The sequence below is a fragment of the Apodemus sylvaticus genome, chromosome 1 (genome assembly GCF_947179515.1).
Source record: "Apodemus sylvaticus chromosome 1, mApoSyl1.1, whole genome shotgun sequence".
Lineage (NCBI taxonomy): Eukaryota > Metazoa > Chordata > Mammalia > Rodentia > Muridae > Apodemus > Apodemus sylvaticus.
In genome coordinates, this window is record NC_067472.1 from 39,616,841 (window position 1) to 39,644,345 (window position 27,505).

Sequence of the window (27,505 nt, forward strand, 5' to 3'; positions counted from 1 at the left end):
ACACCCCACATACTATCTATACCCCTTCATACCTGTCACACTTCTACCACCACACCTAACTCTCTCACACATACACATGCCCCTTGACCACATAGCATGCACCACAATTTTTCTTCTACTCCCAAGAGTAAGACAATGCACTCATGTTGTTTATAGTCTGTTCCTAATTAAAATGCCACTAGAACATTAAATATGGATGATATATGCCTTAATGACTGTTTCCCAAGAGTCATGAATCCTCACATGTGCCCTCACAAATTATTTAAAAATCTTTTAAGATATGTTTTTCTTTTTGGCTACTAGGATGGTTCTGCTTCTTTCCCAGAGTCTCTAAAATGTGGTAAATAGAGGTGATAATCTTTGGACAAAACCACTAATATATATATATATATATATATATATATATATATATATATATAATATACACACACACACACACATGTATATGTAGGCATCAGTAATAAAACTGTGCTGGATCAGGGACACTGACTCCAAACACACATTTACTTAGAAGGCATTCTGTGCTCATGCTGATCATTGGCAGGTACTTATTCATGACGTGACACAAGATGACATGACATGACATGACATGACTTGTTCATGAAACGAAAGATGAATGGATGAGATCCTATTTCTCTGCAGTCTGAGATTTGAGGTTGATAGTTATCAGACAAAGGCATATCTGATTTCAGCATCAGGATGCTGCACCCTGAAAGGTGTTCCAAACACCAGGCAATGCTGTTCATCTGCTTAATCAAACACGAGAAGGCAAGATCCTCATATATAAAATCGTAGGTAATTAAATCCAACAGTTTTTGGTGCTTTTAATATTTATATTTATGTGTCTTTTTCATTTGTGATTAAGAAGCCAACTTTGAAAATATTTCTAGAGTAATGGAACTAGTTATGGAAGGGACTTAATGATTCATTTTGAACTATGACAGGTAAACAGAACATACATTATGATGATAAGGGGGAATATTGACTTGGACTGTTTCTGTCAGGTACCACATGTCACAGAACAGATAGGGAGGGGAAAAAAGACAAAATATAGTACTTAATTTGATTCTCAGCACCACATGCATAAAAAGCATTTAACTGCAATTGTCTCCTAGTTTATTCAAATCCATTTTCGCTGTGATAGACACAGCCTGTCTGTTTCTATCTCCAGCAATCTCATTCATGGAAGATAATCAGTTTTGCCAATTATAATTCACTTCCAAAGTGATTCTCTTTTCCAATTCATATTCTCCTTCCAAATCATATTCTTGGAAAGGAGCTCAATGACAAACTAGAAAGGTCACAAAGATGACAATGTAAGGAGAGAAAGGTCATTTCTCAAAGTTTATGAACTGCAGCTATGTAGTTGAATGGTCATGCTCTCACAATACTTGTGACTGTTTTATTTAGCAACCCAGAAATGAAATTAACTTTGAACATGGATTTAAATCCCCAAAGTGAAACAGATCAGGAAAATATTAATTTAATCATAAATTAAACATTGTAATTAGGATGTGTATGCCCCCTATAACTAATTTTTTATTGCTTTTTTTCCATTTTATTATTTTATTTTATTTATTTTTTTATTTACATTGCAAATGATTTCCCCTTTTCTGGGTCCCCACTCCCCGCAAGTCCCATAAGCCCTCTTCCGTCCCCCTATTCTTCCATCCACCCCTTCCCACTTATAACTAATTTTATCTGGACAATGATACACTTACTTATACAGGTTAGTTTATATAAATATGTATGTACGTACACATGTATGTAGTAGAATGGCTAACTCTGTTGGATTCTGAAAAGCAAAGAAGAAAAAAGAAGAAACCCTTCCTGGTGAATGAAGATCAATGCTTTTTTGTTGTTGTTTTGCTTTTTTGTTTTTGTTTTTTTTTTGTTTGTTTTCAAGACAGAGTTTCTCTGTGTAGCCCTGGCTGTCCTGGAACTCACTCTGTAGAGCAGGCTGGCCTCGAACTCAGAAATCTGCCTGCCTCTGACTCCCAGAATGCTGGGATTACAGGCATGTGCCACCACCGCCCGGCAGATGAATGTTTTTTATTTTTATTCTTTGCATGCAAAGAAAGATTAATGCCTTTTATTTATGTTCTTTGCATGTAAAGAAAGTACATTGCTACAAAATAATGTTTCTTAGAAATGACTTTCAATTCTATCTATGCACATGTGTTGTTAGATAATTTGTTATTAAGTTAAATAAGCACAATTAATCCTGGAAGTTTTTTAGATGACACACAGAAACATTATGACCATTTTCTCACAAATTTATCAGTGCTCTCCTAAGAGAATAGGTTGTCATCATAACACTGTGCATAGCATCTCTCTCTCTCTCTCTCTCTCTCTCTCTCTCTCTGTCTTTCTTTCTCTTCTCTCTCTCTCTCTCTCTCTCTCTCTCTCTCTCTCTCTCTCTCTCTCTCTGTGTGTGTGTGTGTGTGTGTGTGTGTGTGTGTGAGAGAGAGAGAGAGAGAGAGAGAGAGAGAGACATATACAGTAGTCTTCCTTGCAGGTTTCTATTTATTATAAGCATTGAAGTATCACAGGATACTTCTAAAGTTTTCACTGCCCCCTAAAATAAATAATGTTTAATTCTTAATGTTTACCACTGTACTAATTATGTGAGTGATTTCATACCCTTTGATAAGTGACCATAGTTCATGTTGATGTAGATCCTGTTTAGATTGTGATTTTTAAAATATAAAATAGACTATAAAATAGAAGTAAAAATTACAAATGAAGTTGGAAGTACACAGCCATTTTGATTCTTAATTTAGGGATGGGTGTAGAACAGTCTAGGTGAGAATGGGAAAGCATCCACAGAAGAAAGGAATCATGAGTTGGGCACAAGTTATATTTAATGAATTGGCTTCTGTATGCTAGCAATATGCATGATAATTAAAAATTAAATATAATTATTGAGAAAAGCAGAGGAACTTTCTGCACTTAAGCTAAAGGCCTCATTGAGGCACTCCATGGGGACAAAACCTTCCTCAACGGATTTTCTAGCAACCCAGGTGGAATGCTGGTCGAGCACGTGGCCTGTGTGGATTGAAGCAAAGTGTTTAACTTCTACTTTATTAGATTAAATCATGCAGGGCCCCTCTCAACTCTAAAATGCATAACCATTCTCACATATTCAAGCAGAAATAATCAGACACATTCTTATGAGAAGATTTAATATATTTAAGGCTCACAGCCTCAAATAACAATACAAAAAGGCACTAGACTTAAGTTATCACAGGGCATAGTCCAAGATAGCTAGAAACACTGCAGAAAGTCTTCCCTTTTCTTTAGTCTTGAGGGAAAGAAAGGGAAAAGTGCATTTCAAATGCAAACCTGCATGTGTTTTGAGGATATCTAACAAAAAGAACAATCTGCAAGCACCGTGGAGAAACAAATGATCAAAAGCTACAAACTATCTAATTCTGTTTATTTCTAGACAAGAGGAGCATGTCGTTGTATTTAAAGAATTGAGGACTATGGCAGATTTTTTAATAACAAAAACAGTTAAGGTTATCCAACGCTGCTTTATTCGTCAACATAAAGATCACTAGGCAAATGTCCTTTGTTTACAGCCTCAGCAATCAAATGGATCAGTACTTGCTCTCGAAGAAGACAATGATAGCAATTCAATTAAGTTTGCCGATGAGTAGATGAGTAAGCTCTAACTTCAATTAGGATGTTTTTAGAACTATCAGATCTCTAGGCACAAAATCACTGTCATGGCATCCAGTGCTAGGGTAGAAGACCCCAGTCTTCCATTGCTTTCCGCCTTACACACACTGATTCCAGTATAGACTTGGTAAACATACTGTTTTATTGGGTAAATGGAGAGCCAAGGATTAAGATGGGGTAAGCACAGATGTAGCTCTAACATGTGGAATCTCTTTACTGTCGTCTGGGGAGGAGAGCGGCAGAGGAGGGAATGCCCTCCACTGAGTTAGCTCTTCTGTAACTGCATTACTGTCCATTGTATGCTTGACTTACTCCTTAGATTTGCTACAGCTCTTGAGGGTGGCAACTCCGTGTTGTTCTCTCTTCTATCTCAATGTTCTGCACACTTCCTCACACCCGTTGGATCACTCTGTATTTATAAAAGGCCCCGTCTCCCGTGGAACTTCTTTGTCACCCTAGCCACATGTTAGGAAAACTGGGTAAAGAAAGTTTTTTGGTGGCATTGTTTAGAACTTAAATGACTCTCTCTCTCTCTCTCTCTCTCTCTCTCTCTCTCTCTCTCTCTCTCTCTGTGTGTGTGTGTGTGTGTGTGTGTAAGGATGACCACTAGGGATTTGCTAACTGATGAGAGGGCTTGTCCCTGGAGAAGAATGAATCTGCCTCTCTCAGCAGTTATTGATTGATTGATTGTCTTTAGCTCTTCACGTGAAATGCTCAAAACTAAATGACAGCAAAGCCCAAAGCTACATCAACCAAAAGCAAAAGCTAAGTGACTCCCACTGGTTGTACTCCTTCATAACTTGTTTTAAATTACTTGCATAATCTGACATACTGCTCAAACATCACTATTGCACTGGTGCCCAGACCTCCTCCCAGGGAGGTGGGAGCATTGGACATTAGAGAGAAGAGCTGGTGGTCCAAGGAAAATACATAGGGGTTGAGTGGATGGGGGTGTTTTACAAAGAACGAGAGCTGTTACCAGTTATAGAGGGTTTGCCTTCTACGCGGTTGAGTAAATAGCAGTGCCTGATAACATAGTCTGCCCTGTGTTTACAACAGCTTGGTCATGATGGTGCTTACACTCATGGAGGTGCCCAGCTCATCTCACAGGCCGATGATCTGCACTGTTATGCAGATGCTGTCTGCTTCATTAATCATAAGCCAGTTCCTGCCTCTCCTTCCTTGAGAGAGAAAGTGAGAAGGAGGCGTGAAGATAAAGGAATAAATCCCTTGACTTCTCTTCTTTCCCTCATCTTCGTTATCAGCGTGGTCTAGTGTAGCATTCCTGGATTTCCTGTGCTCTAGTGGGGTTAAAATTTGTGTTTCTTAAAAATCCCAGTTATGTTATGTGAATATGTTTTTGTTTAAATCCCAGGTGTGGAACATGGGGCTGCTTCAGATTGTCCATAGCAGCTAACTATGATTTATCTCATGCTCTGGCAGGGGCATGATTCTGTCAGCTGAAGATAATTTATGTTTGGAATCCTGGGGACTTGTCAGAGGGCATAAAAATGGCGGAACTCTGAGTGACTGTGGTAGCAGCAGCTGCTGCTTTTGCTGTTTGCTGGATTGTTGATTGGAAATACCATGAAGATTGGATTTGCCCTTAATCAGCAGGAAGTAGTCTAAAGAGCCTAATACCCCATTTCCCCTTTAGCCGTCTTTCTCTTGTTGAGGGTTTGGAAGGGATAAGAGTAGAGAAGGGTGGTAGATATATGAACCCAATAAAATACCCAAAAGTGCAGTTACTGTATAGGGTGTTTAGATGTTGCTCTCTGTTCTTCCTTTCCACCACCCCACACTGTCTTGGCTAATTGCAGAGAACATCCTCTGATGTCCTCTTTTCCAAGCTTTAAACACAAGCTTTGTACCCAGGTGTCTCCCGTGGGACCTGACGATTTGCTTACCCGCCTTCTTCTGAATATTTGTGCCCAAATGCCAGGATGTCGGATGCCCGTCCACTCCCATCGCAGACCACGACTGGTACAGGAGGGGTATCTCGAAGGTATTCCAATACAATTGAGATCACATTGGGTCCTCCTTCCACGATGAGAGCCACCACTGGAACCCCTTGACCGATTCCTGCATTAAAAAAAGGAAAAGAAAAGGAAAAAAAGAGAAAGGAACACAAAGCCAGCAAACCAAATAAACAAAAAGAGAAAAAAAAAAAGCACAAACTAAAATTACTGAGCACGGGGGAGGTGGTGAGATATGAAGGGATAAAATACTGAGTGACATTTGTAGAGAACACATTAGTAGAATCCCCATCCCCAGAAAGTCCACGGGACCTTGCCAGATCCCCACAACTCACAACAGGAAGAGTTTACCCCACTTTCCACCTGAGAACCTAGGATATGTGAAGAAGGGACCTGGATAACAGAGAAAGACTGGGCCAGCAGCCAAAATGTTGGAAGCCATAGTCTGAATGTTAGAAGTGCCTTACCTATCTAGTAAGTCAGTTTTCTGTGTTTAAAAAAATATGGAAGTTAAGATTTTTTTAACTACCTGGTTACCACAGAAGGGTCTAAATAGCTGTCTTTATTAAAAAACAAAACAAAACAAAACAAAACAAACAAAACAAACCACTAAAACCAGTAGGGGCTTATAGGATACACTGCTGCCTGCATTATGTATGGGTCTATGTGTTCTGACTATAGGTGATCCACTGAGCATCAGATCTCAGGGACACCACTTGGGTCACATGATTTTCTGCATAAGTGCATCCTGCTCTGTGGAGTGAGGTGGTGCTGGGTGCACGCTTATGCTTATATTCATTAGCACATTTCTTGCATTCAGCTGAATCAAGGAGATTCAGAAATATTTCCTAAGACATTTAAGCTACTTCTTTCAAGCCACAAAGCCTTCATGTAACAATTTCTGTAATGTCAGCATCATATGTGTGATTTATCCTAACACATTAAAGAGAAACATTGAAAACCAATGTCCATGAGAGCAGCAACGAGCCCCAGATATTTCACACAGATACCTTAAGCATCAGTGTCACTGGTTAACTGAACAACTTTTGTTCAAGTTGGTATTGTGCCGAGTTAAACTAAACTACGTAAAAATGAGTTGGTTGTCTGGGGTGTGTACAAGGGTTCTTTCAAAAGACACAATTGAAATTCTGTGCCCTCTCCATAAATATGAATTCATACAAAACAAAAACAAGAACAAAACTTTGGTCATCTCAGTTCTCTGTCCTTCGGTGTCATTTTGTCTGGTATCAGAAAGCTGCTTCCCAGTGACAAATAACAGTCTGGGATTTGGTTGTTGCTTGGCTGGTAAGAGATTTTATTTGACTTATGTGACTTGTTTTCCTTCTAAAATATGAGTGTACCAGTCTCACAGGGTCTTATCAACTCTCAGTCACAGAAGATAGATTTTTTTCCTCATAGTTTGATTTTACGGTTAAAGAAAGGGTTCGAAAATCCTGGCTGCACATGAATAGATATCGTTTTAAATCCCCACTTATAATATGTAGAGGGAAGAATAACTGTTGGTCAAGGTAGGGGCGGAGAGTCCTTAGTGTTCTCTAATGAGAACTGGGACAGAGATCAAGTCTGGAGCCCTACTAGTTTTCTGCAGATGGGGAGGACTTGAGAATTATTCTTTTAAATCTAAGGAGAGGACAGTGAAGCATCCTGCATCTCTGCTTTCCAGGAGTGCCTTCCAAGCCAGGATTCTTAGGAAGTCTGGGTGTCTGTGAAGGAATGACTGTCCCATTGCTGCCTGCTGTGGCTATTTAGCAAGCTCTTGAAAGGCATTTAGGGGATAAAAGACTAACCTAAGTGAGCCCTTTGCACTGCATGCTTCTTTTAGAGGAAAATTTGCTGCCATAAAAACACTTATTATATGGGGATTTGTACATTAATGTGTATTGAGAAACATGGCTTCTTATTCAGAGGACAGATCAAGATTCCAGCTTATCTGGGGATGCAACTTAGTAGTACGGTACCAGCCTAGCATTCACATGGCCCTGGGTTCAACTCCAAACATGGGAGGGAAAATATTTTGTGGAAATTTCTAAATTCTCCTTCTTGAGCAAAGCATTGGTCAGTTTAACTTTAAATTTACAGACTAAGTGAACTTTCCTTTTAGATCCATTCAGAATTGTCATAGAGGGAGCAGTACTAGACTGGGCCTCTAGAATGATCCCATGTTTTAGGTCTAGTGGAAAGAGGAGAATCATCTTTCCAAAGGGATATCCAGGTACAAAGGATCAATTTTTATAGACTAATTTGAGTTGAATGAATTTCAAATATTTCCTGAAAATACATTTGTCAATATATTAATGTTATAATCTCTAGAAATTCTAAAATATGTTCAGCATGGTAAGATTTCCCATATTTCCCATAAAATTGGTAATTGATATGGTTACAAATTAAAAATCCAGTTAAATTCAGTGCTAAAAAAATTGGAAAGAGCAAACACTGACTGTATTAATACTGCCAAATTCTCTTTCCTTTGGTGTTAAAACATGAAATTTGTCTTGTGGTTTAAAAAAATTACTTAATACTCAAAAACATCTTAAGTTTCTTATGAGTGGCAGAGACCCTGTTATGCTTAGAAATACTATACTTAACACAAATAAAATTTGTCAAATCTGGCAACATTAAGCTTTTTTCTTTTTGGACACACACATGCACATTGGTTTTGAATTCAGGAGGAGAAGAGTGTATTAAATACTTAGTAATAAGCAAAGCTACAAGTGTTAATCTTAGTTTATCTGTAGAGAAAGTCTCATAAAACACTTTTGGATTACATTGAAAGTGAGGAATACTTTTTCTAAAAAAGGAAGAGCATGTCTAGTCAGAGAAAAGATGTTTCTATGCAACATTTTTCATGGTCCATGGTTCTGTGAAGTTTATCAGTGAATGTGAATATAATGAGCATTATTTAAACATATTGAAACATTCCTGCATTCATTTATTATTTTATGCTCCTCGCTGATACATGCTCTTGCATGGGTTTTCAAGCTAGATTCTACATCTGAGGAAGCTATATTCCATCTTATTGGTCATTTTATTTATACTGACTGGATAAATCTTCCTAGGTAAAGCACTGTAGGACACATCCTTTCTCTCAACCCATCTTTTTTTTCTTTTTAATCATTTAATCTTTCTCCCTATACTTTGTTTTCTAAGCCATACTTTGGGTACAATCTGTTTAGGAAAATCTGTAGAAAAATGAACAAATTACAATCTGTAGGATGTTGCCCACACAGGATGAAATAGCCACTTACAAGTCAAGCGTGATGCATTTTTTATTAGTGACACAAAACATTTTGAGAATTTCTTGAATCTGTAGCTGGTCTAGATTTGCTCAACTCACTGCTGTCTTCTTTATGCCTATCAAAAATTAATTTAAATTCCTTTAATGGTCTTTACAGGGCTGTGTCTTGCTCAGTTGAAACTGTTGGCTGCTTGCATCCCAATCACTCTCCCAAGAGCTACTCAGATTTACACTGGAGAAAAGCCTGTTATTTAGGGAAAAGTTTATGTAGATTCCTGAGGGATCTCTGCATTATTCTTTTGGTTTGGGAGGAAAGTACGTTACTTAGTTAGTTAATGGTAATAATTTAAAATGTTCTTCTGTATCTGAAGACTTGTAGTTCTTAGGAGAATGCTATTAGAATACAAGTGGCTTAAGCAAGAAGAAGTGACACATTTGCCACATCATACTTCAACCTGAGCATTTCTGGAATAGGATTATGATAGCTAACAAAAATATGAACTTAGGAAATAGATTTAGCACATGAGTACAGTGGGGTCCAGTTGACCTTGGCTATCTAATTATATTCAGAATCCTACTTCTTTCCCTATAACATTTTTGACTTTAGCTGCATCCTTTTCTGGCTGGTATGCAATTCAGAAAGGTTCATTACCCCCATGTAGGAAGCATCTAAATTGGGGTAAATCAAGACTGAGTTGGGCATTGTGTAGGCGAGGGTTGGCAAAAACAGAAGACTTTAAATTCCAACTCATTAAAAGATTATTTTATAATTTTGTGTATATGGATAAGTTTTGCCTGCTTGGATGTCTGTGTACCACATGTGTGCCTGATGCTAGCAGGTGCCTGAAAGGGGCATTGTATTTCCCTGGAATTGGAGTTAAAGATATATGCGTTCTGGGTACAGAACCTGGGTCTCCAGGAAGAGGTGATCTTAGCTTGTTTGCCATCCTTCCAGTTTTCGTGCTTTTTGCTTTTTTTCTTTCTTTTGTTTTTAACACTTCTCTTCTGCCTTTCCCCCCTCTATCCTTTTCCCCACCCCTATAACATGAATCCATAACGTATAAACAGTTTGGGTACTTGTGAAAGCATTTGGTGTGTTATACAAAAATGATTTGTTCACATTAACACTCTAGTTCAGTGCTAAGACTGTAGGATGGGATATAAAGAACTTATGAGTCTTTGGAGACATCTATTTGCTCTTGAAAGGTAGTTTATATTTACATGTGGGTGGAGCACAAAAGATTGATTTTGACCTAAGTCCCAGCTTCTGCTATTATAATCTGTGTCATTTACAAAGGAGGTCCCTGCTTTTTGTAAGAGATGACCTCCTAAATATAGTGCCTAGTTCAAGACCAAGTCTGTCACTGATCATGAACCACTCAAAGCCTGTGACAATTACATGAACACAGATAATTTTTTCCTGTGTCAGTTCTGTATGTGGTTCTTATTGTTTGCATGGAGCAAGAATGTATGTGCTATGAAATATTGCATATTGCCAGTATTTATCATTGTGTTTATGTCACACACACACATAACATATATATGTTATGTTATATATATATATGTTATATATATATGTTGTGTATGTGTGTGTGTGTATGTGTGTAACTATAACTCCAATTAAAAAGCTCCACCCACCCAGTAACTCAAATAGCCTGGGGCTTTATTAGCAGTTCTATTCTGCTAATAAAAACATAGTCACTATCTCCTGTCTTTAGATTATATGAGTGGCCAGGAAAACCAAGTAACCCCCTAAATGACTGTACTTTTCAATCAGAATCTCCTACACATCTGAGAGTCATTAGCAGTCACTCTAGTGCTGGAACTTATATACCATCAAAGCTTTTTTCAGAATAGATTCTCAGTGCCTGTACCAAGGTATGATATTTCTTCTATGATCTCTAAAGTCTGAAATGGATGCAACAAAATTTAGCAAAACTGTAGTCATAGCCAGTGAGATGGCTCAGTGGGTACCTTTGATTTCAGGAACTCACATGGTGGAATAAGAGAACAGAATCCTAAAAGTTGTCCACACACACACACACACACACACACACACACACACACACACACACACACTTAAAAAGCTATTGATCAGTGTGTGTCTAACTGAAAAAAAAACTATTCTCTTTATCTCTAGACTTAAAGTATTTCTTAAAAGTTTTTCTGCCATAGAAAAAGAAATATTCAGGTACAATGAAGAAAATGTTATGTACAAATATGGTACTACAGTAAAAAATTTTATTCAAAATAAAACACTAGGAATCTCTGGGGTACTTTAAACTGAGGCCAGAAAATATTGAGGAATATTATAAGAAAAAAATGCATCTTATTTTAAGGAGTGTCTCTTGGGTCTTCTATGTTACTAGAGGTATTAGATATTGTCTTCATTTTTGGAAGTACATGGAGTACATTTAAGATACTGTGTCTATACTACAATGCATCTGACCTTACTTGGGAATGTGTAATGAGGCCATGAATGTTTACTGAATTGTAATGAAACTCCCAGGTAATGAATGAAAATCACAAACAGATCAATCCTATGTTCTATTATTACAACACAATTTTCTTCAAATAACTCTACACTAAAATTGATGCTTAGGAAAACATTTGGAAATATAATGCCACATAAACTAGTAAGCAGTTAAAATAAAACCACATGTAACAAGATGTTTCACTACTAAATATGTATGGGTTTTTAGGTGGAAGAAATTCCTTGTGATATGGCTAGGGTCGGTCTTTGAGGGTGGACTTATCCAGAGTCCATGTCTCCAACTCACTTTATGACTGAGTAGGAGCCAAAATGGCATAGACTTAGTTAATGTCTGTTTCTGCCATTACCGGACTATAGGAATCCCTGGGTTGGATTTTGACTTAAAGAAGTCCTATCACAGACTTCCCTATCACAGTCCTCCCCTCAGCTGATAGCCTTAGTGGTTCCATAGAAAGCAGGGCCTATGTCTACACCCATCATAATATGCTGCTGCCTGCACCCTCCTTGTTTAAAGTCACCATCAATCCACCAGAATACATATCTCATATATTTTGTCTTAATATATGACATCTCAGATCTAGCCAGAGATAAGGGCTTATAAAGATACAAAGATAGAGGGCTTACATTGCTGGGCTGTCTTCCCCAGAGAGTGGTAAAAACTGAAAACCAACAAAGCCTAGCATTTCTTATCCTTCAGATAAAGTATATTCTACAGATTTGGCAAATTCAGTTTTCTATTTGTTTTCCTACTGTTACGCTAACCTATTTGGGATGTGATTTATACTCCAAATATTTGCATAGGAATCCTAACCTAGCCCTTACTGGGCACCTTTCATTTAAAAGTCTTAACCCTATTTTTTATATCTGGTAACCAGAGGCTAAAGGATAGAATGGTGGAGAGACTTGAGAAGGTTGAATGGGGAATCTGGTCAGCCAGATTAAGTTCTGTGGAAGGCCCTCTTGCAAAGGTTCACCACCTTATAAGGGAAGCACTCTATATAAAGTACTGCAGCGGAGGCCTTGCCTGCCTTCCTTTGAGATCAGTTGGACACTAGACTTGCATGAGGTCAGATCTACTATTCTGGAATTGGTGTGCTGAGGCAAATGACTGGCAGGTGGGGTGTGAGAACATGCTGATGGGGAGGGGCGGGGATGAAGCCTTGATTAACAGTGGCTGTGAAGGAGACAGAGGCATCATGGAGGAAAGGGATCACGCGGCCGGAAGGGATGAAACAGAGGAGGTGAAAGTAGGTATAGCATTAAGTAGGATGCAGGGAGATCAGGGAATAGTTTGTCAGTCCTTCCTATAAGCTTATTTCTTTCTCATAATTCTTTCTTTTTCTTCTGTTCATTTCTACAAAATACTCTACAGCAGTCTTCATTCATTTTTAACTACCCTTTACTTTGAAGAGACTCAGGGGCATTTCTAAGTATAGAAACCTAACAGGGAGTTTATAATTGCACTTGAAAGTTACGTTTATATGGAAAATTTGGGGGTAGAATTTTGGGACTTTTATTTTGGACTTGTAAGAAAAATATTGAGGTCAATGTTGAGTGTTTAGCTCTTGTCTCCGCTAGTATCAAGTGGGGCTTTATGTTGGAGCCTAAGTGATAACCAGGTAGGAACAGTTGTTATGGTCATGGTTTGCTGGTGGACCTCTCTTACTGCAAAGGAGTCTCCTATGTGCACATCAAGAAGAGTTACCCTATCAGCATTGGTGAGAGGGGGATTTGACCCAGTCTCTCTGTAGTAGTCTAAGAGCACCAGGTATGGTAGTCTAACCCTAAGGGTAGGATGCCCCTCCCCTCAGCTGATAGCCTTAGTGGTTCCATAGAAAGCAGGGCCTATGTCTACACCCATCATAATATGCTGCTGCCTGCATAAAGCATCTCTAGGCTTGGGTCTTGCTTTGGGTTCAATGGCTTTCCTGGAAGGACATTATTTTACATGTGTTCCATTTTTACTTCATACTATGGAAGTCTCAATTGACTCATTCTGGGAGGACATTTTCTCCTACCCAGTCTAAAGCTGGGTAGAATGTCTCATCTCCTTGTTCGAAGTTCCATGGTAAGACAATCTTACCCTCTACTCATCCTGGGTTTCCCATATGGTCACATTTTCTTTCATTGACTCCCAGTGTGTTTCTAGTCTATCCTTTCCCTAACCACCGTTACTAGACACCTTGGGAGCCTGTCTAGAGTTCATATAACACATTAGTTCTATCTAGGAGTAGTTCTGTCCTAGCAGGTGAAAAAAGTAACTTCATAGACATAGATGTAATAAAAATGTATTTTGCTATTTTGCACAGTATGCAGCACACAGAGTAGGTCCCGGTTCCTGAGATCATTAGGCTGAGAAAGAAATTATTGTTTATAAAGCACACAGAACAGAGCTTGGAACTCAATAAGAGCTTTCTGGATAAAGAAACACAAATGTAAAGATACTTGTTTATATTTATTAAACTTATAAAAGGTTTTTTCTTTAAATATATAAATGCTTCATAGATAGAAGAAAATGAATGCAATTCTATATTTAAGCCAAACAGATGTTTTGACAGTTGAACACTCTGAAAGCTTTTCTCAAGTTTGCCTAGTCTCCTGTGCAGACCAATGATAAACTGAGAAAGCCATATATATCTATATCCAGAACCCTAAAACCTTCTGGTTTGAGGCAGATAACTTTTAAATTAAGTTAAAAATTTAAACTAGTTCTCAAATACTTCTTAGTGTGTTACTTAGCTTATTAAGTCTTTTGAGTGCTGTGGGTTAAAAAAAATGGATGTAAATACTGAATAACAAAACCAATAAACCAAATCCAAGTATTTGATATGCTTTCAAACTCAGCTTTTGACTTAATGGGAAAAGTTATTCCCTTATGGCCTGACAGCTTTGATTGAAATATTCTGCTGTTAATGTCACTATACTCCCAGGCCATACAAGTGGCATTGCTGTGAATAATTTCAATAGAAAGGGACATCTAGTCTCATGGGATGGATGTAAAGTGGGTATTAGTTTCACAAAAAGAAAAAGCCAGCATTATTTTCTTTGGGGTCATTGTTTGAAGACTGAATGTTTTAATGTAATTGATCTAAGTCGACAAGAAAACTCATCCAAACAAAGCTATAATCTTCGTCTCAGTACTGCTCAAAACCCACATCAAAAGGATGACCTTGCCTTCTCAAATGTAGGGTAATCAGAGAAGTTTGAACTCATTTTACTTTAAAATATTTCACCAACACTCTTTTACAAATGTGCCCAGATCCAAATATACAGCCCATGTCAGCATCTGAGCTTTGTGGTAGATTGAATAAAAAGCAGAGTAGTTAAAGAATTTATGATTGTCAAGGTAGCTATGGAAGTCCTTCCCAGGGAAGGCCCTGTCCTTTGATGCAGGGAAAATCTGAGAGAGAGAGAGAGAGAGAGAGAGAGAGAGAGAGAGAGAGAGAGAGAGAGAGAGAGAGAGAGAGAGAGAGAGAAAACATGGTAGATGTGAGGGAGCTATTACTGCCAATTTGAATAACTGGCCTTGTTCAAATTATCTTTTTATTTTCTTATTATTTTCTTTTGCTTTGCATCTGTTAATGGAGAATACAATTATTTTCATTATTTTCAAGAGTTATTCCTTCAAGGAATGCTTCTTAACATCCTATCCCTTTCTATGAAAAATTTATCTTTCTGTTTCCAGGATTAAAGATAAGTCTTTAGTCTCTTCCTCTTCACCATTAGGCAAAATCAAACATTTTGCTGTGCTATTTTATAACTTTTTTAAAAAATCTCCCTTCATGACTATGCCCTATAGATTTGTCAATCAGCCACAGCAGTCTAAAAAGGAGGGCTCTCCTGGTCCCTTCTGCGTCTCTTTTGGAATTTTGTTTTCTTGGCTATGTGTTGTGGCATCTTTTTTTCCTACCTGGCAGGTTTAACTTAGTAATTTGAACATGCCACACAACGCTCTCCATGTAGTGGTTGACCCTGAAAATTTGGCATACAGAAGAGCAGGAAGGCAGAGTGCTCAATTACCGCCCTAGTTCTCCCCTGATGATTACAATGACACAGTACTTCCTCTTCTAGAAAAGTTTACAAATTGCATAGCAGGAGTAATTTGTCTTCAGTTATCTGAGATATGATTTTCATTGCCCCCAAGTCAGAGATGCAAATACCCATGTCTGGGCTCCCTAGCTTTCCTATGGATTGTTGAAGGCCCTTTTGGTAACTTCCAGTTCTTTGCATGTGAGTCTTTGTGTACCAGCTAGCCATTATTCATAACTATGGTGTTTCCTTGAAAATCGAGTGTGTTTTCACCGCGTATAGAAACAGGACTGAAATCCTGCTGTGTATAGGCACGGCACCTCTTCTCCAAGGCTCAGCTCACGTCTGTACCTTCATCTTTCTCAGCGTTCTCTTTGACCCTATGTTTGTGTACAGCATCCTCAGGGTCCTCCATGTAGGATTATTTGTAAACTTCTCTTTTAGTCACCCTAGTTAGATGACTTCCTAGGGAGAAAAGGACTATCTCTCCCCACAACTGTCTTCAGGAGGAGGCATCTAAACTAAGCTGTTCCATAGACTTTTCTCTATCCATGATGAATTTGAAAGGAATACCTGAGTTTGGTTAGCCACACCTGATAGCCTTTCTTCCCCCTTGGATGCATGGAATAGGGGTGGGGTGGGTGGGGCAGGAGTCTCCTCGGTCCTCCAGAGGCTCTGCCCAGGAGATGGGTATGAGGTGATGGGATGCAGTATGGTGTGGGGTTCTGTTTAACTCTGGGGTTCACTCCAGCCTATTTAGCCAATCGCCCTAAAGTCACATTCTTCTAATTTCCCCTCTAAGCAATAAAAGTGGTATTTTTGGTACTATACTCTAACTACTTTTATTTCTTGCATTGTCTGGAACTTGGATAAAGAAGAAGGCACTGTTTATTTTGTAGCCCCTGCCCCCATGACTCCAATTCAATTGTCAAAATCTGGTTTTTAAGTCCTACCCAATCCCCTCAGGCAGGATTAATTTTCTGTGCTTTTGTGGTCCCAGTGTTCATTTAAAAAATGTCTTTGGGCAGTTACTGCCTTGGTTTAATTAACCCCCCCCCCCAAATTGTAAGCTCCTTTGACAGTGATTTCCCACACATCTTAACAGTCTGACTCCAAACTCCTTCACACTCAGACAGTAGTTCAAATAAATGCTTGAAACATAAAACAAAATATAAAATCCACAACACCTTGGGACAGATGAAGTCACTGGAAGACACTGAGAGTCGCAAAGAGACTGTCACACCTCAATGCTACTCAGCTATCCTGCTAAAATTACAGATGGCCACCTTTTAGGTGTCTCTATGGCATCTTTACTGCTGGGCTGAAGCAGCGGTCAGAGACCTGCTGAGAAAGCTGGGTGGGTGCTCCTACTCTACCTGTCATCTGGATTACACCGGGAAAGCTCAGCTGTTTAGAGACTAATTAGTCAGTTTCATTTTAACTGTCTGTTCTTTTTAAGTTGAGGCTGTGCTGTTTCTCAGGATTGGGCCAAGCTACAGGGGCTGAGCATGGACCACTGGGGAGAAAGAAGTAAACACAGGTTTGTTTATGTTCTTCCCCTTGCTAGAAGGATGCCCAGGAAGCCATTATTTGATTGAAATAGAAGCTATGTGACTAAAATTGAGCCCAAAATTTCTTCCTACTAAGCTTACTGATACACTTTAGCAAGGCATCAGAAGAACTAAAATGGTGGACCGCCATGGTTAGACACAAGAGATTGGTTATCTTGGATCAAGCACATTAGATCATCCCTAATTGTGACTCTAATTTCAGATCCAAAGCACAAAATTAGAAAATTGGTTTTGCCTAATTATCTGTTCCTCTATGTTATACCCGGTCTGCTCAGTCTTTGGGGAAAGCCATAAGACTGTTGTATGAAACTGCCTTTGCTTTGGTTCCGTGCTTCCACATTCAGGGATTCCATCCCCATATTGGCCCAGAGCATCCTGTTTGTTTGTTGGCTTGGAGTAAGTTCTTACTGGATAGTTGAGAATGACCTGATTCCTGATTCCCTTCCCTCAGGCCCATGAGTGCTGGAATTGCAGAAGTGTACCATCACACAGCTCTATGTCTGCTTCTTAGCTTGGTGAAGGCTAGCTTCTGGAAGCCCTTGGATGAGAGATGTTACCTTTTTCCTCCAGGTATGAATGCCAGGCAGCTCCCTAGGTAAAGGTGAGTGTTGGAGATCCTGTTGTCTGCTGGGAGTGTGGGAACTGATCCCATGCCACCTTATTATCTCCAACAGTATTATCATCAGCACTAATGACATTTTACTCCCCATCAGTGGTGCTGTGGTACCTGACTCTAAATATGGTTCTCGCTAAGAGTAGACATACAGTATATTGTGTTGGACTTCTAGCTCCAACACTATAAACTACGATGTTGCCATTTCAGATCCAGAGGCTGCTTTTTGACAGGGCCAAGACAACCTGAGTCCCTAGTTCCACTTTGGGAATGAAGATCTATTTTTAAGTGAAAAATACTGTTTTTCTTTGTATGGTATGCTTTTCTTGATACTGTGATGGCTCTTTACAAGCAAGTGAAGATGGGAATGTGCTTTTACAGAAGGTAAATGCAAATGAGTCCACACAAGGCTGCGCTTGAGCTTTGGGGTTGGAATGAAGTGCTGTCCTACACTAAGGGGATCATTTGATTTACCATTCAACCAGGGCACACTTTCATGTGTGTGCATATGTCCTCACTGATAATCCCTGCAATATGCTAGTTATAAACTGGAACAGCAGAATCCTGGACAAGACTTAATGCACAGTACCTTTACTGCACTTATGGGTCTCAAGGTCATTTCTGATATTTCTTAAAGTAGACACCAATTTGGGGTGTTTAAAAGAGGCCCTCGGTTTGCTCACTGTTGATCACACTGTTTCATGGGTTCAGTTTTCCATTCCTTCTAAACCCCAGCTGTTCATTAACAGAGCTATTCCTCTGTCTGCATGAGGAGAGATGAAGCCCCAGAGAAGGATTCAATGATTAAGCAAAGGAACAGAGCAATAATACAGAGGCACCTGTGCTAATCTGTCAGGGGGAAGATATCAGTTGAAAACTTTTCTCATGGTCTAGCATATCCTTGATGGTGCTAGAGATGGATCCCGCTACTTCTCTTCTGGAGATGAATGCCACATCACCCTCTAATTTAAACTCATCTGATATGATGATAATAAGTTGGGAGACAATTATAGCCCTGAGGTATGCAGTAGGTTCTCTGAGACCTCAATCATGAGAGTATTTAATCTTATTATCCTATTCTGTAATCTATGTGAAAACGGCCTTTTGCAGCTTCTGGAGCCAAAAATCTATGTGGCTGCAATAATAACTCCTGACCTTATTATCTAAAAGAAGGCCATTTTGAGATTATTAAATAAAAATATGACCCTTTCAGGGATGCCCTAAAATTGCAATCCTAATAGAGAGAAGTAGTTTGCTCGTTAAAAATGATCAGAAGCAACGGTGTGTATGGACATTTCTTGCCAGTGTCTGCAAGGACAAAGGCTGTTCTTTTAGATCCGTCAGAATCGCTTGTGGGGGATCACTGCTTGAAAACACACACCGGCCCCTCTTTGGGAGCCTCAGATCAGTGAGAATGTGTGTTTCCGCAGTTTCCAGGCGCAGTTGCAGCTGCTGGTCCAGGGAGCATGCTCTGAGAGCTAGTGGCTTAGCTTAGACTGCAGGGGGAGGTAAAGGAACAAAACAGCTGACATCTAAACTGTGCTCCAATCAAGCAAATAAAGGAGAAGTTCACTGGGTGGGACCCAAATGCCCATGCAACATTACCAGGAGTCTACTTAAAGTGTGAGCCATCAGCAAACCTTTTCCTTAAAGGGCCAGAGAAGCATTTATTTTCAGCTCTGCAGTCTGGATGGACTCTGCTGAAAGATTGTGATTGTGGCACGGAAGCATCGAGAGATATTTTATTCAGAACAACATGTATGTTGCAGTAAATCTTTATTTATGAAAATAGATATGATGGTTTTGGCTCCTGGGCTGCAGTGTGTGCATCTTTGGGCCTAGATAGTGTTTTAAAGAAATTTGTAGAAGAAAAATTCTGTTAGTTCATTTGTCCCTAGTATGCAATGGTAAGTGACTAAGTGGGAAGCATGCATGTGTATAAGCCTAGTCCTGACGCACACTCAGCTGTAGCAGTGAACACGGCTTTCGCTGGCAGATGAACTCCCTCGCAGTTCAACCCCTGGACCTGGCTACTTGGGACTGTATAGGAAACTCCCATTGCTAGTGAAAGTTTCTCATTTATCCCCACGTTTTCTACTTGGTGGTTTGCTTGGGAGACGAGAATGTACTTGCTAATGTATTTTTCCTATGTAGGAGAATGTATGGAGTTCTGAATTAGATTTCATTTTCCATTTGTCTTTCCTTCTCCTCATGAAACAAAGAGGTGTGTTTCTTCCGCTTTACAGTGGGTTTGTGCTGTTGGCTAGAGCTGATAAAAGCAAAATCACTTGAAGATAAGCTTTCTAGGTGGCCTTTGTGAAAAACCAAACTCACAAATGCCCTGAAGTGCTTAAGAGAGAGGGATGTGCCTTTGATGGAGACATTTGTGATCAGGCGATATGTTGAGAAAGTGTGTAACGCTGGGACCAGGAGAAGAGATTCCCGAACCCATAGCTGATTCCCAGGACTTCTACTTGGCTTGTGAGCCCTGTGAGCCTACTGGGCATCCTGCTGATGGAAGGGCAGTCTTTACTTGGCTTCAGACAGTCTACTACTTCTCACTTCACCATCTCTTGTGTCGATTCCTTTTATTTATTTGATATGTGTTATTAGGGCTGTCCTAAGATCAGTTTTTTATTCTCTTCTTGGTTTTCTTTTTCAACTACCACAGTCTCCTTGTTCCCCACCCATCTATTTAACATTTTAGGGTCCCACATGCCTTACCTGGCGTGGTAGAACCTGGGTTTCCTATTTTGGAAGGAAGGAACAGATGTAGACAACTGCTGTATCATGGGTGACCTTGAGTAAGGGGAGTTGAAAGCCCTTTGTCAATTTTCTAAGTTGTTTGTAATCAGGAGAGAAAGTCAGGGTGCGCCTGTGGGTGCTATAGCTGTGATCTACATGTGAATGTATTAAAGGCTCAGTCTCCAGGATGGCACTAACTGGGACATTGCAAAATAATAAGAAGTCGGGGCTGCTAGGAGCTCTTTAGTTCTTTGCAAGCTTGCTCTCAAAAGGGATTGTGGGAGCCTCATCTTCTCCTCCCCCCTCTTCCATGAGATGATGAGTTTTGCTTTGCCATTGATATACTGCCTCTCTCTGGGGCCCAGCACAATGCAGCTACTCACTCAGAGACTGCGTACTCAAAATTAAATGGAAGGAAAATATCCTAAGATGATTTTCTTAGGTTCATTGTGTTTCTGAATGGGTTCTTGCCCTATATCTTGGGCTTTCTTCAGACCTGTGATCCTCCTCTCAGCCTCCAAAGACCTGAAGTACAGGTGGGCACCACCGGGCCCAGCTCAAACGCTTCTTACAGTGACAGAAAACTAGCTAGCACAGGATCAGGGGAAGGTGTGGGACTAATATTTACAGCAAGTTTGAACTTAAAAAAATGATATGAAGGGGAGGCTGGAATCTATTTGAATTAAGGATAGTGTTATTAGGTGACATTTCCTATGTATCTAAGTTTATGAACAATTTCTACTGAAACATTTCTTAGTGTTTGATTAATAGGAACATATAAATCAACAGGGCAAAGCAAATGCTGTTGTGTCTCAACAGGCCAGGGACTGAGGCTAAAAAACAAGGTGCAAGGAAAGGCTGCCTGGTCTTTTCAGGCAGGCAGGCTGTGCTCAGTTGTGGCTTGCCTCACAGCCTCCCCCAGGAATTCCTAACAAATCCTAATGTGCAGCACAGACGGTGCACACTTCCTGCGTTCTCCCTCTGGGTAGAAGAAATGCTGCTAATGAGGCAGGGCTCAGCTCAGATTTGTTTGATGACCAGGAAAGCTGACTCTTCAATCTTCACCCTCCCTCATTTGGCAAAGGCACACACCTATTCTTTTTTTTTTTCCACTCCGCTTCTTTCCAGCAGGAATTGCCCACACATCCCCATGTGGACCCAGAGATGCCAAGGCTTGTTAGGGATGAACATTCCCCTGCCTGCGCTTTAGGACTTGAGTGTTTGCCTTCTGGGCTGAGGCGTGTAGACCTTTGCTGAGTTAGGAAATCTGGCCTCCAGTGTGGAACAGGGACAGCCTGTTTGTTGAGGGAAAGTATGTTGTTTCATTTCAGCCATGGGTGCCAGAAGAGAGGAAAATCTGCTGCTTGTCTATTTGGTCATTATTAAGGCATGAAATCTCTTGCTTTTCTCATTTTGTTTCAGGGGCTAATGAGTTGAGAGTTTAAGAGGTTAGAACATTTTTTTATTGTTAAAACAATCATAGTAGCATTAGTGTCATTTCTAGTCATTCTTCAGAACTATATGAATTACATTTTGCATTTACATCCATTTGTTTCAAGAGCTTGAAATGTTCCAAACAACATTTTGCAGGGATTAAACAAATTATGTGCAATTCTTGAAGGCACTTTGGAGGGCCCTGTGATGAATTCTTCAGAATTCATCTTAAGCCATCTTAAGCAAATGAGAATCTTAATAGACAATTCTTTGAGACCCCTAGTGAATGAAATACCATCTCTTCTAACTGCGAGTTGATGATTATGGCAGAAAAGCACCCACTCAGCACAAACTTTTTCCATCTATTTTCTGTTTGCCTGAATTTCTAAGGTTTGCTATGCATTGCTACCAAATGGACTGATCCTAATCTATACTGAAAAGAAGACACGGGTGACTATTATTTTCAGTAAGTGGGGAGAAGTCAATAGATAATTCCTTTTCTGAATAAGTCAGGATAGACTTGGCTAATGCAAAAATAGTTCTTTTAGTTCTTCTAAATGCATTGTTTTAGTTGGAAATTGTTTGAAATAATCACAACAACAACAATAACAAAAAACAATGGAATAGGAGCACACTCAGATTTCCTAGACTGAATGTTCTTCTGCACCACTCATGGTACTCACAGTTATCTTTGCCTTACTTTTTTTCCCATTCAGTTTTCTTTTAGTCTCTCTGTTATGTTGTTACCACATTTGCTTTTCCTTTCTAGAGTATATCATCAAAGCCCTCCTATTAAACTTCGATGTCAAGCTAGAAGCCAAAGCTGAAAATAAGTCTAGGAAAATGAAGCATTGCCATTGGCAACAGTGATCTATAGGATACCCATTTGCATGGGCCAGGGATTGCATTAAGTTCTTAGGCTGGTAGAAATGGTTAAGACACAGATAGGCTCTGCTTTCTATAGGCTCATAGTTTATAGGTGATCAACAACTGAGCAGAGAAAAGAACACAATCACTAATGAATAGGAAGTGCTACCACAGAGTTTTAGACAGTAAAGTGGGGATGTGGAAGATGGCCTCCGAGGTTCATCACGGGAGGGAAATACGTGGATGGAGGTGGATTATTAGACTGAGAGATTAAAAGACTGTTGCCATTAGTAATAAGAGAGACAGAATTTAAGCAGGTATCAAAAAGAGACAAAACATACACAATGGGTTATATTAAATCAAGGAAATTTTAAGTATCTTGGAATAAGTAGACCAGAATGTCCCTGTGGCATTACGGGAAAAAGAAGTTTGAGAAGAAATGGGAATACTCTAGAGGGTCTTTCATTTAGCAATGAAACAAGAAGGGAAGCAAGTCCCACCAGGAAGATCCTGTTACCCTGAAAATAATCTACTTTAACTGACCATGAGTAGGAGGTTTTACTGATCGTGAGAACAAAAGTCTAAATTATTTGCAACCTAAATCTTTCTAATCTGCAAAGAATTTCCACAGTTCTTAACTTCATGGAGCAGAGTAGTTAGGAGCTCCCATTTGAATGCTGGGCAGATGACCTGGTCAGACTTGCTAAAAAGAACTGTCCCATGCCTGAACAAGTAATTCCAAAGTGAAAAAGTTCTTTTTCTCAAAAAGTGAGGGATCCTAGTTTGATTGGGGGAAGGGTTGGATGAACAAGACAGGCAAAGACCAAGAAACCATTTCCCTTAAAATTTCTTCTATTCCCCAATGTTGTTTTGACTTCATAGTCTTGATTTTCAGTGACCTTTAATTAACAAGGATGGCTAATGTTTCACACATACAAATAACTTGTGCCAAGTCATTTCACCAAATAGAGAGCAAAGAGCTTTTTTTTTAAAAAAATGATTTTTTACAAATCATTCTTTAGATCAGTGGTTCTCAATCTTCCTAATACTGTGACCCTTTAATTCAGTTCCTCATGTTGTGGTGACCCCCCCCCCCCCCAACTATAAAATTATTTTCATTGCTACTTCATAACTATTATTTTACTTCTGCTATTAATCATAATGTTAATTTTGGAGACAAAATTAGCCAAAGTAGTCATGACACACAGGTTGAGAACTGCTGCTTTAGATGGAAGGCCATCTAAAAAGCAGAGGAAAATTTGAGTAATTTGAAGAGTTATTCAATCCAGTTGAGAGCATTTGAAAAACGACATAGTCATCACATACCCCAGGAACTGCCCATGGCTTTGGTGTTTATGATTGCACTCAGTGTTGGTCTTTGGTTGAGACAGAAGAAAGTGTGTATGATTGGGCTAAACAGTCCAGAGCATCCACAGAAGGTTGTAGGATGTTCTTGATATATGTGCAACCTGCTCGAGGGAAGCTCAGTTTCCTTTACCAGTTAGAATCTGAACATGGGGTTGATAATGTGGGGAAGTCTGATTCACGCTTTCTCACTTCTTGAATTCCCTTGGTAAGGTTCTTTGGTTTCAAATTGTCACCCTTGTCTTAGGAAAGTTATGGGCTCAATGATGGTAATTTTCATGTTATGGTTATCCAAATGCTTTTGATGATGGTATAATGATCAAAAAAGATGCCAGTGATGACAATTGAACGTCCCTTTGCCTTCCCAGCCTCCTTCATATATTCTCAGGCATAGGATGACAAAGGGAAGTCCACGAGTCACATGAAGAAGGACTGTAGCCATGGTACACGGTCAGGAGCTCCTCCACCTGCCTCCACCTGCCCTCTTAGCCACCCTCTTCATTTCCTGCTCATCTTGATTCTCCAGCATTCTCTCCCCCTTATGTCCTTGTTTGATGACTCTTTCAAAGGAATGCTTAACCAAGTCCTGAACAGAGTCCTCAACTAGGTGCTGAATGAAACAGTGCCCCCAAGCTTTCAAAGGGAGTCAAATTTTAGGAAGTCTTTCCTTAATCGAGCTAATGCTTTGCTTGTAGGTGGAAGGAGTACTAAAAGTTTGGGAATTCCATCTGACTAGGTATGTACTCAGGTGCCTAAGCAGGTGGATATAAGATTAAAGGTATAACCTATCTATCATTTTATACCTGTAAAAAGCCATGTAATTTCTACCTTGAATGGATTTGTCAAGAACTAAAAGAGACGATTTTTATGATGATGTCTGACATAAATAGTATCTTGAACTTGAATAAATGCTTCCTTCCTTCTAGGCATATCTTAGGATGCTGCTATGCTGTCATGAGTGGCATCTTTAGGGTGACAGGTAAAAAGGAATCACTAAGGTCTGATAGAGATGGGTGTCTTAGAAGAGATAAGCAGCAGTCAGAAGAGTGACATGGTTAGGAATTTTAAAAGGAAATTATAGCATCTATGGTTAATTTTCTTGATGGGGTTTAAGAGGAAATTCAAGACTTATGTCAATTATACTTACCAATTGGGTCTAATTGGCAACTACCCCAAAATGAATAAAACAAGCGGGAGTCAAGAGAGAAAAACGGCAGGCATCCTGTCAAAAAACAAAAGCTTTGAAATTTCTACAACCCAATGGTTGGATACACATTTTATTAAAGCAGATGGACCACCCAATTTGTATAAGTCTCTGTGTGTGACTGAACCCATACCACACAGACCGACCGAGCTGTGCAAAGTATCACACAGACATCTCGAAACCAAACACAACATCCCTTCTACTGGAGGGAGTGTATTTTATTCTGTTTTAATCTAGGACAGATGTGGGAGATGAAGGAATTAAGATACATTATATTAAGTGCTTGTTCCAGTGTTTAGCATTGGTAAGACCCAGAAGCGTTGCTTGCTGGTCTGTTAGATAGATAATTATGATTCCTTCAGTTCAGTGTCTTCAAAGGCAGACCAAGAATCAACTTCATGCCTATCTTTTTATAACCATTTCTGTGATTTTTTTGTTTATTTGTTTGAGACACATACCTTTCATTGTCAAATGATTAGCATATGAATTAAAATATTAGCTGGTCACATGATAATCTATTTGATTTGTTACTAAAGAGGAACAATGATATTTTCTGAGGATTTTCCTTTTTCTCTTTTCTTACTCCCTCACTGGGTAGCCAGAGGGGTATCTGTCTCTTCAAACACCCTTTCTGTGTCTTTAATAGTCATTAAAGTTATTTCAGTGTGTTAGGTATCCCCTCTAGCTGGTATTGCTGCCCCCCACATTAATAGGTAAGAACCTGTCTGGGGATCTGCTCTCTGGCTAACTAAGCCAGCTTTTGTCTAGATGAAGCAAACAGCATCTGCCATTAAATCTGGGCCAAAGGGAGCAAGTCTGCATTTTCTTTCCTGATAATCTTATATCATCAGAACACCATTTAGTGGAACTGCAGACCCTCATGGTAAAACTTCTGACCCTAGCGTTTTAGAACTGAGCTAGACTTCTGGAGAAGCCCCAGTGGCAGTGTTAGTGGCAGTTGTGGGGACCACAGGCTGGGCAAGGGCATCTGGCTGGTGACAAGCATTAGGCCTGTTTTCATGGGTCACCACTGAGCTCTTCCTCAGGTCTATGAGCTGATAAAGCTGCATTGTTAGAACATTGAGCGCACTGAGAAAACCATGGAGGTATATCCCTCAAAGCACGGGACATGCAGTATCCCTCAAAGTACAGGACATGGGGTCACTTCGTTTGGATTCTCTATTGTTCATAAAATAACAATCCAAGTAATGACAGTGTATTTCCCAGAGTGTCCATAATTAGTTCACTTCTGAGGACAAGCTTACAAGAACATACTCTGTGGGCTATTCCACAGTTGTGTGTGGCAATCAGACCACTTGCTAAATACTATAATCAATGCTTCTAATAGATAGTAACCATTCAAGACCCCAATATTTCTTGTATTTGGGGAAGGAATTGAGCAGTAAACAAATAAATATCAAAGTTAAATAACTCTGGCTTTGTTACTTCTCTCCTGCAGAGTGAACCACGTGCTTGTATTTCAGTTTATTCTTCCCTAGGTATATAAAATCTTCATGAAGAAAAATCTCAAAGGATGCCAAATAAAGGAGGGGGAAAAATCACAGTGGTACAGTTAAAAAGTAGGCAAAGGGGTACATTGGTTGTGCCCCTGATTGTCTTGCTATTTCCTTAAGTGTCCCCAGGACACAGTTGGACACAGACGAGGAGGGAGGAGGTACAGGATAAAGGACTAAAGATTTTGTTCCAAACCAAGATTGATTCCACTGTGCTGGTGCACATTGTTGAGGTATCTAGGGAGGCATTTTATTCTTGTTTTCTATTTGTTTGGTTGTTTGTTTTGTCTCTGAATTCTTAGGGCATTGTACCAAACATCCTCACACTAAGATACTGGCATTCAGAAAAAGACAGGCTGTGTGTAGTTTGGGTTCAGGTAGGAGCATTGCCAATTCAATTCCTTGTGAATTTAGGTAGAACATTTGGCCTTTTCTGAGTGGCATCTCTATATAGAGAATGAGAGCAGTTAGCTGGATGAGATCTACAGATCATCTGGATGTCTGGGCACACATATAATCCACACTGTATTATTTATGTTCTGTTTCTATATTCTAGTTTAGTTCCTCCTTAAGACTCCCTGTTAATAAAAGAAGCAATGAAACATACATGCCTCTCCTAATGAGTTTGATGATTATGTTTTAAAAACTTGAGTCCACACCTTCCCATTCCTGTTCACAGTGGAAAATTTCCCTGTGCTATTTGAAGATAAAAATGACTAGAATTGAAGCACTTGTCGACTCTATGCACTGTGC

At 39.6% G+C, this 27,505-nt stretch overlaps 1 protein-coding gene across 1 annotated transcript in view; it reads right to left on the minus strand.

Annotated features, from left to right (window-relative positions):
• The window catches only part of Trpm3 (transient receptor potential cation channel subfamily M member 3), an 863,316-nt gene that overhangs the window by 219,077 nt on the left and 616,734 nt on the right, over positions 1-27,505 (minus strand). Inside the window, 1 exon segment of the mRNA XM_052188302.1 lies at positions 5,592-5,766. Within this exon segment, the coding sequence (XP_052044262.1) occupies positions 5,592-5,766 (175 nt within the window).